Below are 12,809 nucleotides of genomic sequence, written 5' to 3'. Positions count from 1 at the left end.
AGCCCGCCTTCTTCCGCCGAGCTCTCCAACCCGGGTGGCTGTTTCGCTGGCAGCAGGAGGCCGGCGGGGAGTTGGGCTCGGCGGCACGGATTCACCAGAGAAGCCGCTGAGCCCTGGGAACTTTTCGCCGCCGCCTCTTCCTCCGTCTCTTCTGACCAGGTACCTACACTAGGAGTTTCGGGGCGCCCTGAAGCGCTTTCGGGGCGCCCCGAAGACTGTGTGTAGACGGGGCCTTCCTGTGACTTTTCTCCAATGCTGATAAACGTCAGATCTTAACGTTAACTTTTCATGTAGTGAATGAACGTCTTCCCCTCTGGCTCAGGCTACGGACTCTCTGTTAGTGGCTTGTCTCTGATGAACTGCTGATCTTCCCTCACCCCTCCTGAATCCCAAGCATTTATAGGCTTGAGGACGTTCTTCCGGGAAACAGACTGTGCCCTGATCATCACCACCAGAGATGACTAACTTTGAAATGTAAAAGGCTTTGGCAGCCCACTATTATAGTCATTATATGCTATTAGAGAATTTGAAGAAGCCATTGAAGTTGTTCAGAATTGGATGAAGCGTCTGTGAAAAACAGTGTAAGAAAAAATGTCATGTCTTTTAAAATGAGAAAACAAAGAGCATATAGAAACATCCCAAATAATCCAGAAAATCGTCATCATCACTGACAGAATCCAGATCATCAAAATCACCATTGCCAGAGGCAGGAGAGAGGAAGAGGAGTCTGAACCATGTATTTGTCTGCTGGCCAGTCCCCTCCTGGAACCAGTCAGACTGGCCACAATTCCTAGAGGCATGAGTCTTTTTGCACAAGGGGCAAGAGCCTTATGGTTCTTTGCCAGGGATTTCCATAGGCTCTCCAACTGCAACTGTGTCTTTATGTCTTTATGTCTTGTATAACTGTGGTCCTTTTATAGGTTCTAATATAATTTGGATTCTATTAGAACACATTAACTTGTTTTACAACTAGCATTACTTTTTACTGGTTTTATTGCAGCTCCAACAGAAGAGGAGAGGTCCTAGATTTATGCCTTTCACCCTTTTAATCTTTTGATGATTACTATGTGTTAAACTGTTGGCTAAACTTCAATGATAGTTTTTATAGTGGACACTTTCAGAGAGAAAGGATTATTTTGGATCTCTTTAGCTATTGAAACTGTAACAACTTGGAGATGTGTTTAGGACACTATAAGTATTCTGTTGAATGCCCAGAGGGAGGAGCAGCTACAATTAGAGTAGTAAGGGGTAGTAGACATCTGTGTCTACTACTTTTCATTGTTAATAGCACTGGTGGCAGCCCTGTGGATATCCCAAGCCCAGAGATTCTGCTTTTTAGCATTAGGCCATTTAATGGAAAAACTACAGCTATCTGTGTTTTCATCCCAGAAGAACACGCTGACCTGGCATGTATAACAGACTCCTGGTGTAGGAAACCTTTGGGGTTTGCAGCCTCCTACTAAGCTTCCACAGTGTTGTAAACAGGATAAGCTGGACAAGCATTCTGTGTTCAAGGACCAATACGACTGCCTAGACAAGATACATCTGGAGGGGTAAAGAGATGGAGGAATGTGGTTGCCTGATGCTGAAGACATTGAAAAGTGAGAATGTGGAGAATAACGGAGAGGGGAAGAAGAAGAAGAAGAAGAAGAAGAAGAAGAAGAAGGAGGAGGAGGAGGAGGAGGAGGAGGAGGAGGAGGAGGAGGAGGAGGAGGAGGAGGAGGAGGAGGAGGTGGTGAGGCAGGAGGAGGAGGAGGAGGAGGTGAGGCAGGAGGAGAAAAGGAGCAGCAAGAAAGAGTCTGGGAGAAGGAGAGAATCTGGAACTTGAAGACAAGGAGTCAAAGGCTCCAAGGAGGGAAGTGAAAGCAAAGAGAAGGGGTGGGATGGTCTTGTGCTTCAGTCCTTAATGGGGACCAAGCCCCTCCAAAAATGGAAGTTTCCTCTGCTCTGGGAATCTCCAGCACCTAAACCCCTTAGCTTACCCAGCCAGAGTTAGACGCACCAGCAACCAGGCAAGGGTCTTGGAAGAGAAGCACCACAAAACTGAGATATCCGAAAAGGAATCGATTGCCTGGAGTTGGGGCTATGTGAACCCACAAGAAGCAAAAACCTTGGAAAGCTTGCCAGTGAGGGGTAGACGATTTGGAATATTTAAAGCCAATGGTGTAACTCGACTAAAGTCTATAAACCCCTTGTCTACCAGCACCCAAGTGTCACATTTCATGGAACCCATGGGCCACAGGGGGCTTTGATGCACCCCTCCATAATGACCCACTCCCACCTGGCTAGAATTACTTGAGTGTAGGTATTATGTATCACATGCATATTGTTACATTACCATGAACAAATCTACAATGAAATTTAAAAGTCTGAGGCCGCAATTCTGTACAGACCACCAGGAAGTAAGACTTATTGACGTTTCAGTTCTGACTAGCTGTGCATAGGATTCCATTGTAAGCTTAACTTCAGCATAAGGAAATTTCTTTACAATTGCTTTTCACATACTTTTCCTTAGCCAACAAACACATCTAACTATTTGGAAGCATATGTCCAATTGCTGTTGGAATGTAAGTCTAGTTTGTAGGGCCTTGTACATAATATTTCGCAATCTGGTCAATAATAAGCATTTGTCTTCAGATAACTCTGCTAAGAATATGGCCTTGGAAAAGCCTTTAAAAAGGAATTATTTTAGAATTTTTTATTACTACTAGTAGTACATAACCATGATTAACTCTGCACTGGAATGTAGTCTTTGAATGCAGTCTAGAGAATGTATGTCCGATTTAAATTTTAGGTCTCACTGATTTCAGTATGGAATTTAAATTAGCATAATTTTCCCTGGATTGTGCCCAAGGTATATAAATGCTACCATTTGCTTATATCTCCTATTATTAAAGTGTAATTTATTGCCAGTTTTTTGCCCACTTCAGCATTTAATATTTTTTTCAGATTAGATTACCTGACTGTACATATAATGTATCATAAGCATTTCACAGATGGAGTTAATTTTATAGATTAAATTATTTGTTTTTAGTCAGGTGAGAACTTCAGGCATTTCTGATGCCTGCAAAATCCATTTGTCTACTTAAATTACCTTCACTTTTCATTAGCAATCAACCTCATGTTGGATTTTTCAGGAACACAGCAACTTGATTTAGCATTACATCAAGAGTGCATTTCATGAGTTTCTTATGCAGTATAAGCAGCAAGTAGAAATGTTTTCTAAACAAATAATTGTAAAACCCTAATTATATAAACCTAATGTATGAAACATTATACAGTTTCATTTTCTGTGGCTGCATGTGTTTTTTCCAGAATTTAGTGGCCATTGCAGATTTCTGGGAGGAAAATATTTTATCGTGTGTGGATGAACATAAAACACCAGGTCCGGTCAGTCATGACCAGCCAGGAGGCCACGCAGGTGTTGGTTCTCAGTAGCTAATGCCACCCTGGGTTTATTTGTTTTTTTATGTGTGTGTTTTTATTCTAGACTGTCCTTTATCCTAATGGCTTCCAGGGCAATATACAGTAATAAAAATACAATAGAATAAAAACAACATAGCATTATCCTTCATAAAAGTGGGAGGCAGCGAAACCATAAAATCCCAGACAGGGAAAACAAGACCTGTTTCCTGTTCTTGACCTGACAGTGGAAAAATTAGAATGTTGGTGACAGATGAATTTCATTAGGGACGGTATTCCAAAGTTGGGACACCAACATGAAAAAGCCCTCTCCTTTGTACAGACATAACACGCTTCACTAATTGATGATACTCAGAGAAAGGCCTCATCTGACGATTAATCCATGGTATTGGATGGTATAGGAAGAGGTACTCCATCAGGTCCCAAGCTGTTTGGGGCTTTAAAGCCCTAGCACCTTGAATTTGGCTTGAAAATGAATAAGCAGCCAATATAATTCTTTAAGAATGGGGGTAGTATGGCTTCACCAGCTAAACCAGTCAGAATTCTTACAGGCTAATTCTGGACTAACTGAATTTCCCAAGTTATCTTCAAGGGCAGCCCCATGTATAACGCATTACAGTAATCCAATCAGGAGGTTACTAGAGCATGAATTACTGCAACCAAGCTACTCCTGTTCTCAAACAGATGGCATTAATGAATGAAAGATAGGTAGGTAGGTAGGTACGTCATTGGCGGAGAGAATTCACTGGAAATAGAAATTTATTTGACTTTTTGTCTAATGCCCCGTCCCCCCTTTCCTCCAAGGCAGGAATATGACTATCAGGAATCACCATTGTCCTGATGCATTGAAGTAGATGCACAGCTGAGGCCATTTGAATTACTATCATGGACTTTAAAGCCTTTCCCTTTAAAAGAAACAGGAAGAAACTGCAGATGGGCTGAGAAACAATTTGCTGGTCCATACACACCTGTTCTTCGTGTATTTCCCCTCTTTAGCTTGACTTGTCGCTTTTATTAGTCACTTTCCCCCTGGTTGCGCTGGCTTTCCCGATTCCGGCCAAACCTTGCATGCTAGCTACACATTATTATTATTATTATTATTATTATTATTATTATTATTATTATTATTATTATTTTATTTATTTATATAGCACCATCAATGTACATGGTGCTGTACAGAGTAACATTGTTTATGATCCATCAATGCACAACCACAGCAGCTGCAGTCATACCATCACGTGTTTAATGGGAGTGGAGCTGGATAGGGGGCTGAATCTAGCCCACCTTTCCCAAAAGATAATTTGTGGGATTCCAGCTTCTCACTGTTGGAAAGCACTCTATTTTTCACTCATATAGGCTCTAACTAGATCAGTGAGCTTACATTTTAACAACTCATAAAAGTTCTAGACACCTGTAAACACATTTTGAAATGTGATTTGTGCTTCTTCAGACTGTAGAAATACCTATTTAATGCCTTAAAATGTATTTTTGTTGCTGTTTTTTTATTGTTGTAGGAATGATTTTGCAGACCTTTTTGACATTGTAATCACGAATGCCCTGAAACCAGGTTTCTTCTCTCAGACACCAAATCAAAGACCTTTTCGAACACTTGGTAAGCTGAAACAATATTTAAATATTCAAGTGGTAACAATTTTGGTTATTAGCACAGTCAGTTCTCTAGAAAACGGGGTGGGGACATTGAGATTGTAAAATGTAAAAAAGGAAAGATGTTAAGTCATGAGTGATCATTCTGGGGGAACTGAACAGAAAACGTCACAAAGTCAGGATTTTTAGAATGGTAATTTACAATGCTCACTGTAACAAAGCAGTCTTTACAACCCATCTAAGAGTGGGCATTACAGGGGCTAGGTACACCTACTTTCAGGGACTGTTCCAGATCTTGGACATCACAACTAAAGGCACTATTTGGGGATGGGTTTTGTGATATTATGAACAGAAGGTGCCCATAGTGGCTAAAGACCATTTCATACATTACACGGAGGCAAACTCAGGTGATTGTGCTTTCAACAAGGAGCTGCATCCCATCCCAATGCCTTTGTTAGTATATCTGCATGATATGTGCTTGCAAACAAATGTTTGTCACATTTACACTTAGCGTTTTTTAGGTGTACACAATTAAAATTATACCCCAAGAAAGGTAGAGCAACATCCAATGTGTCCATTAACACAACAAGACTTCCTCTCTCTCCTCTCCCCCCATACATTTCTGGTCCAGAGGGTGCCCCAACTCTCTGGAATAGTGCAGGGACAGGGACTGCAGGAGCGAGAGGGAAATGGTTTTACCAATGGTGTCCATTCTGTTCACTTGATTTCACATATAATGTAAGAAGAACACATGGAAATATAAACCATTTAGGAAGGTATTTTGATCAAGATTCTCCTCTTCTAATTCAGGCAATTTTAACCAAGGCAGAAACAATGCCCCCACCCCAAAAGACATTTTGCTAATTTGGTTGAAATTATCTGAATACACAGCTAAACCTCTCTAGATGGAAACCAAACCAAATGTTTCATATAGCTAAGCTGGTAGCCTCACACTGATCAAGAATTATGCATTTCTAATTCAGGTTCAGTGCTCCACCTTTTGACTAGGCAATCTCTGTGTACATGTGTTTAACTGGCCCTGCGCCTGTTTGCATTCTCTTTCCCTCCTTATTGTTTACTACAACTTTATTAGATTGTAAGCCTATGCGGCAGGGTCTTGCTATTTACTGTGTTATCTGTACAGCACCATGTACATCGATGGTGCTATATAAATAAATAATAATAATAATAATAATAATCCTTAACCAATGTCATATTTCTTTACAACAGGGGTGCAGATCCTATTTCAGCCCAGGAGCCAAATTTCATTTCAGAGAAGCTCTCAGGGGCCACATTCCATGGTGGAAGGGACCGAGTGCAAAAGGAGAAGGGCCACAACCCCCTCCCCTCCAAATATCAGCTAATTTTAAGCTTAAGGCTCTTACTACCAGTAACTAAGCCCTAGGAAATGGCATTTCAGCCATTTGGAGTGGGGAAAGAATTGCACAAAAGTGAGAAGCAGATAGATAGTTGGAGGTTGGGACCTGGGGAGTCCTAGAGGGCCAGGTTGGGACCCCCAGATTTGTCCCCCAGGCAGTGAGATTTTGCAACCTGCTTTATAGTCTATGAGTGAAAGTTTTCCTCTGCTCTCTTTCTCTCTTATAATTCCTGCCTTAGAACATTTTAATGGTTCTTGTAAAACAATAGGTAAGTGGAAAACTACAATGTTCCAATAATGAAAACACTGAAAAATTTGAAATCTCATATGCCACTAGACTATGAAAAGCTGTTTTTTTACTTAGGCTGTGTACAAAGGGCAGGGATCTAGTTTCTCTGGGATTTAGGGGTCCTATGGGTCTGCGATGAACATCAGCCTGGCATATTTTATTTGTTACAATAAGCTGACATTACTGGCCTGATCTTAGCTTCACATAACCTGCATTTGGCTTCCTGCTTGATAGGACTTTAGGAATCTAGAATCTAGGAGTATGAATCTTAGTTTCGATTCTCACCCTCCCAAGCTGGTATTTGCTTTGATGTGGGGAGTAATACTGATGTGATACGGGTTTGTTCAAGAAGAGTTCAGACATGCTGACTTTTTGTACAAGCTTGTGATTTGTACTTTTATTGGCAGTACCCTCTAACCTTGGCTAAAGAATCCATTTTACTGTGAATATATGCAAATGCCTACTAGACATGAGTGTACCTTTTCCTTGGCCACTACAGAGCCTTGGCTGGAAACATGGCCCAATTCTGAAGTGTGACACCTGAGAACACTAAGTAAATAATACTCAGTAAATAGTTCTGAAGAACACTCACAGTTACAAGGATAACTCCAAGTTTCCACTGTCAAGCACAGACAAGCTGACAGCCTGGGAAATCAGAAACTTTGAAAGGGTAAGAAAGTTGTCCATCATTTCATCCAGGTACACAGCAATTTCCACTGAAAAAATCACATAACCTAAATCAAAAGGCGTTACAAGTAGAACACAAAAACACACAAGATGTACCAGGATGTCTGCAGAGCAGATATAATCACAAATGAACTCAGTGCACCACATGCTACACAAATTGTGTATGCTTGCGTGCATGTGAGCACATGCACTAACTGGGCTCATTAGCTATAGCCATAGGCTATGAATCTACCTTTTATTATATATTTTCTTCCCAGAGGCTACCGAACTTTCTAAATATCTAGATCACTTTGATCTCTAGCTTATTTGACCCACATTGTGCAATTATAAACTTCCTGTGTCTAAGATCTGTAAAGTGCAGGATGGAATTTTGGCAGGCCTGGACAACTCCTGATCCATTTGCCATACTTTTGTAGCTGCTAGGTGCTTAACAAACTTCCCTATTTCTGCAGTACACTGAGGCAGTCCACAAAACTGGATTTACTGAGCTCCTGAAGAGTTGTTATATATGGTGGGTGGGCTGCATTTCATAGAATCATAGCATAGTAGAATAGGAAGGGGCCTATAAGGTCCAGCCACCTGCTCAGTGCAGGAATCCACCTTAAAGCTGGCTTAGTAGATTTAGTAGTTGAAGGTTATGCAAGTCTGATGCAAAGTAAAAAGCAGTACAGAAAATTAACTCATTCAATTTACAGAGGGCTTACCATGTTAGTATGTTGCAACAAAACAACCAAGAGTCTTGTGGCACTGTAAACTCTAACAAATTTACTCTGGCCTAAGCTTTCATGGACACTGGCTGTGTTCAGACAACACAATAGTCAATGGTGTGGTAATAATCAACAGTTGTTTATCTAGCGGCTACTTCCCACACAATATGATAATAAACAACCATAGTGTGTATTAAGATCAGCATTGAGTTGACTATTAGTTCATGCTAAGTTGACTCACCCATCCTCCCCAGTCTCCCCCCCTCAGTTTTCCTGCTAGTATCCAATCAGCTATTGCTGCCAAAAAAACCTATCCTACCAACTAGACTAGAGCAGCAGCCACCACTTTGACTGCTCTTGCCTTGTGACTCTGTGGCTGATGAAATACCCAACAGTGGCCGAGAAAATAACTGAACAGTTCCCTCCACACAACCAAATAACCAACGGTGGTTCAGATAGCCAACTCTGCACAACTTTTGGTTATTTGCATTGGTTATTTTTGACAAATAACCAACTGTTGGTTAAAACACTCCCTCCACACAACTTGATATTCCATGGTGGGTTAAATAACCAACCATCAACTATTTAAACCACCATGGGTCATCGTCTGAACCCAGTCTGTGAAGCGGACAGTGTCCATGAAAGCTTAGGCCAGAATAACTTTGCTAGTTTTTAAGTTGCCATAAGACACTTCATTGTTTTAACTAGATCCCTGTGCTTAAAGTTACTTGTCTTGGAGTTCCCCTAGAAATCCTCAATGGTTACTAGTCTCATACTATGGGAGACTACTTCAGAATCAGGAAGTGGATGTGAGAACTAAAGGCTATATCTGTTTTTCGGGGGGCTTTCAAAGGCCGAGAAATAACTAAATAGCTAAAGCAAAATTGCCTGAGTAATGTCCGTCAGGCTTGAACAGAGTTTCCTTTGTTTGTTGAAAATAAGAAGGTCAATCTGTCACAAACAATTGATTGTTAGCACTATAATAGCAGATTTCTCCTGTAAACTTTAGAACTAGGTACTGCCTTTTGCTTCATAGTGGCTGACATTGTCTTTGAGTAAAACTTATAAAGGCTAAAATCCAGAGGAAACATCTTCAAGACTTTGTAACTATCACTTTCCCTTCAAAATAAAAAAGGAAGTCCAAGGTAGCTTACAAAATACCCATGAAAAAACATGTAAAGCAATATAAGTATTCCAAACAATTCTGTAGGATCCCCCAGCCTTATGGAACAACTTTTAAGGGGGCACAGTGGCAAAGAGGAAAAATCTCCTCCTCCCCCCCCCCCCACCCAACAACTTCCTCCAGCAAGAACCTCCCATGGGCAGATTTCTACTTATGGCAACTCCAGCTCCAATGCATTATATCAAAGTGTTTCTCATTTTTGTATCATATTCTTCCCATAAGACCTCTGTTTGGAAATCTAAGGAGTGCAAGTACAAGGCTTCCACAGTAAAGACATTGGGAGCCTGTCCATCTGCTCCACTTTGATATCAAATGCTATATTTGGAATTAAAACAATATGGGAGCTATGCAAAATCCATTTCCAAGAAAGCCAATGCTGCTTCCTCTAGAGACTAGACAGACACAATATTCCTTTTGTTGAAGGTTGAAAAGATTTTGAGCTTATCCGGCCAAATGCAACTAAAATAAATGTTCAACTATTGAAATAATGTCCGTCTCCATTGAAGATGCTACAATATCAAATCTCCATTATAATAAACTTCTGACTTTATTTAGAATGTGAATTTCATTAGTGTTAGTAACGACGTTTAGAACGTTAGCAAAGAAATGTGCACTACTCAGCAACCATTCTCTTCTTCTACCACATACACACAACCCTTTCTTCATCTTCTTGTAGAATCTAGGGCTACGTAAAAAAAAATCAAAAATAACCCTAAGTCTGAAATGTATCATATATAAGTACATTCTTTAGAGAGACAATATTGAATCCAGAGGCCAAACTATCTTAAATGTGTGATCTCTTGGGTGTGTGTGTTTGTAAATAGCAGCCATGTGAGGGAGGATTGGGTTGTGGGGAAGGGAATTAACACCATGGTCCTTACGAAAATCTCACTCCCACCACCTTTGGTCAAAGCTAATATTTGTCATTGGAATGAAAGTGCTATTAGTGCCATGGCAAATAGCAGTTTCAGGTTTGCAATATTTGTCAGGATCATGACATGAGGAACAAGTTAACCCCATACCCTACATGCTACAGTCCTGATCTCTACAGCTGCTTTGAAAAAACATGACACTTTAAATGTAATCACATATTTAACATAATGTAGTCCTGAGTGTGTACATGGAGCAAACCTAAGTTTGTTGCTATGCCATGTGTGAAATTACCATTCACAAATATAGGTAGGGTATGTGTGTATGAAAGGTAACCAGTGATATCACCTGCTTGCATCTGGGGTTGGAGGAGCAGTAATAGGAGTATTGGGTCTGTTGGAACAACATGCTAAGCCCTGGTTAGTAGGGGTGTGCAGAGTGGTTCTTCTTCGTGGTCTCTATGCATCACACATATGGGCTTTGCGCCTGCGCAGAGACCAGACCGGAACCTTCTCTAGCTGAGTGGAACGTTTTTGGCGGGAACCCCTCCCCCACGCTACTGCGCATGTCCATGGGGTTCCCGCCCTTCCCTCAGTTCTTCGTCGTCCGCCATCGTGCCTAGACCAAAAGACTGAACCTCTAGCGTTTCTCTGCTTAAATCTGTTTAAAAATATTTTCTACTTACCTTTTTCTTCAGCTTTCTTCAGCTTTCTTCTTTTTCGCCCTTTTTCTCTTTTCATCTAGAAAAAAAAAAAAAAAATTATTATTATATTCTTGTAGATAGTTTATTTTAGCGACTACGGTCGCGACTGCCGCATGGCAGTAAAGGCCCCGTTCCGCAAGTGTGTCAAGTGCGGAGCCAAACTACCTCCTACGGACGGACACTCCCTCTGTGTCCTTTGTTTGGGCGAAGGCCATATTGTACAGGCGTGCCACCATTGCATGTCCTTTACGAAGCAGACCAGAAAGAACAGGGCAGACCGCCTTCGCTCAATACTTTGGGAGAAAGCCCTCAAAGCTACAGAAGCTCCAATGGATAAAACGGCAACTGATAAGTCCGTTTCTGACCGAAGCACAGGGACGAATGTGCAAGCCAGAGCAATTGATAGGGCACAGATACCCCTGACGCCTGGCCGGTCTTTGGCAAGTTCTGCAGCCAAAAAGATTGCTAAAAAGGCCAGAACGCCAAAATCTTCCTCCGAAATGGAGAAGAAAAAGAAAAAGAAGAAGAAATCTGCGGAGAAAACCTCTCATGGCTCTCCCAGACTATCTGAGCCCCCTCGAGGGCAAACAACTCCTCCTACCGCTGTTACGGTATCGAGGCATGTCTCGACCCCGAGACCTCAGTCGATACCGAGGAAGACGGTACCGACACACCCTCCTAGTCTATCAGAGGGTGAGTTACGAGACTCCGCATCAGCAGCTTCGGCTCGGGAGCCTACAAGACCTCAAACATCCCAGAATGTAATCCCTCTGCAGGTGTCGCCTAGACGAACACCGAGGCGTGATTGGGACAGAGTCTCCCGATATTCTGAGCCCCAAGACAGGCAGAGTTTCTATGATTGGGATCGATACCGTACCCAAAGATACTATGATACAGATCAAGCCTATCATTATCCGCAGGAGGAATGTTTCCCTCAACCTCCTCCTACCACTAGGGTCTGCCAATTACCGCTACGGCCTCCATCAGCATATCAATCTCCATCTCGACGTCGAAGCCACCCTTCGACACCAGCTGCTGCAGCTGCCACGGTACCGACGGAGCGGGATCCTATGCAACTGGTTACCGTATCATCCCCAGAGGGTGACTACCCATCTGATTCGGACTCAATACACACTGTAGCAGCATCGGTACCGTCACCTAATGATGACGTACATGGAGAGGACCCCTCATCACCTTCGGATGATATGGTGAGGTTTTCGGACCATATGTTAAGGATGGCCCGTGCACTCGGCTTAGACCTGGAACAAGCGGTCGAACCGGAGGTCGATCCCATCTACGATGTCTTTCAAACAAAGACTAGTCTGTCAATTGCGATCCCTTTTCCGCCGGCACTCAAACAGACAGCACAACTCGCATGGGAGACACCATCGGTAACACAACCAGCTTCAAAGAGATTAGAATCTCTTTATAGGATTCAAGAACGGGATGCTGGATTTTTAATTAAGCACCCAAAACCGAATTCCATTGTGGTTGAATCAGCCCAGGGTCATTCTCAAAGAGCTCATGCTGCTCCCGTTGACAAGGAGGGTAGGAAGTTGGATTTGGCAGGCAGAAAGATCTACGCGGCATCCTCCCTCGGTATCAAAGCTTCAACGTACGAAGCAACAATGGCACGGTACCAGCTCTTCCTCTGGGAGAAAGTGGGGTCACTATGTGACTACCTCCCAGAGGATAAAAGAGACTTGGCGAGGGTCTTCCAAACGGAGGCTTCGGCGATTGCGAGGCAACAATTGTCAACTGCGAGGCATCAAGTCGATTGCCACTCAAAGAATATGATGGGGGCCATTTCTTTGAGGAGGCATGCCTGGCTACGATCAGCCAACCTCCCTACCGAGACAAAAGCCAGAATCGAAAGCATGCCCTTCGATGGCGAAGGGTTGTTTAATTCAAAAACTGACGAGACCTTAGATTCCATCTATAAGGCTCGTACGACTGCTAAAAAG

The 12,809-nt window shown here is 42.3% G+C and overlaps 1 protein-coding gene across 1 annotated transcript in view; it reads left to right on the top strand.

Annotated features, from left to right (window-relative positions):
* NT5DC1 (5'-nucleotidase domain containing 1) overlaps positions 1-12,809 on the top strand; it is a 124,782-nt gene that overhangs the window by 84,871 nt on the left and 27,102 nt on the right. Inside the window, exon 8 of the mRNA XM_063124760.1 lies at positions 4,938-5,035. Coding sequence (XP_062980830.1) covers positions 4,938-5,035 — 98 coding nt within the window. The remainder of the gene's footprint in view (positions 1-4,937; positions 5,036-12,809) is intronic.

Source organism: Elgaria multicarinata, chromosome 4 (assembly GCF_023053635.1).
Source record: "Elgaria multicarinata webbii isolate HBS135686 ecotype San Diego chromosome 4, rElgMul1.1.pri, whole genome shotgun sequence".
NCBI classification, from domain to species: domain Eukaryota; kingdom Metazoa; phylum Chordata; class Lepidosauria; order Squamata; family Anguidae; genus Elgaria; species Elgaria multicarinata.
The sequence above is the reverse complement of the archived record's forward strand: the minus strand, read 5'-3'. Positions and strand labels throughout refer to the sequence as shown.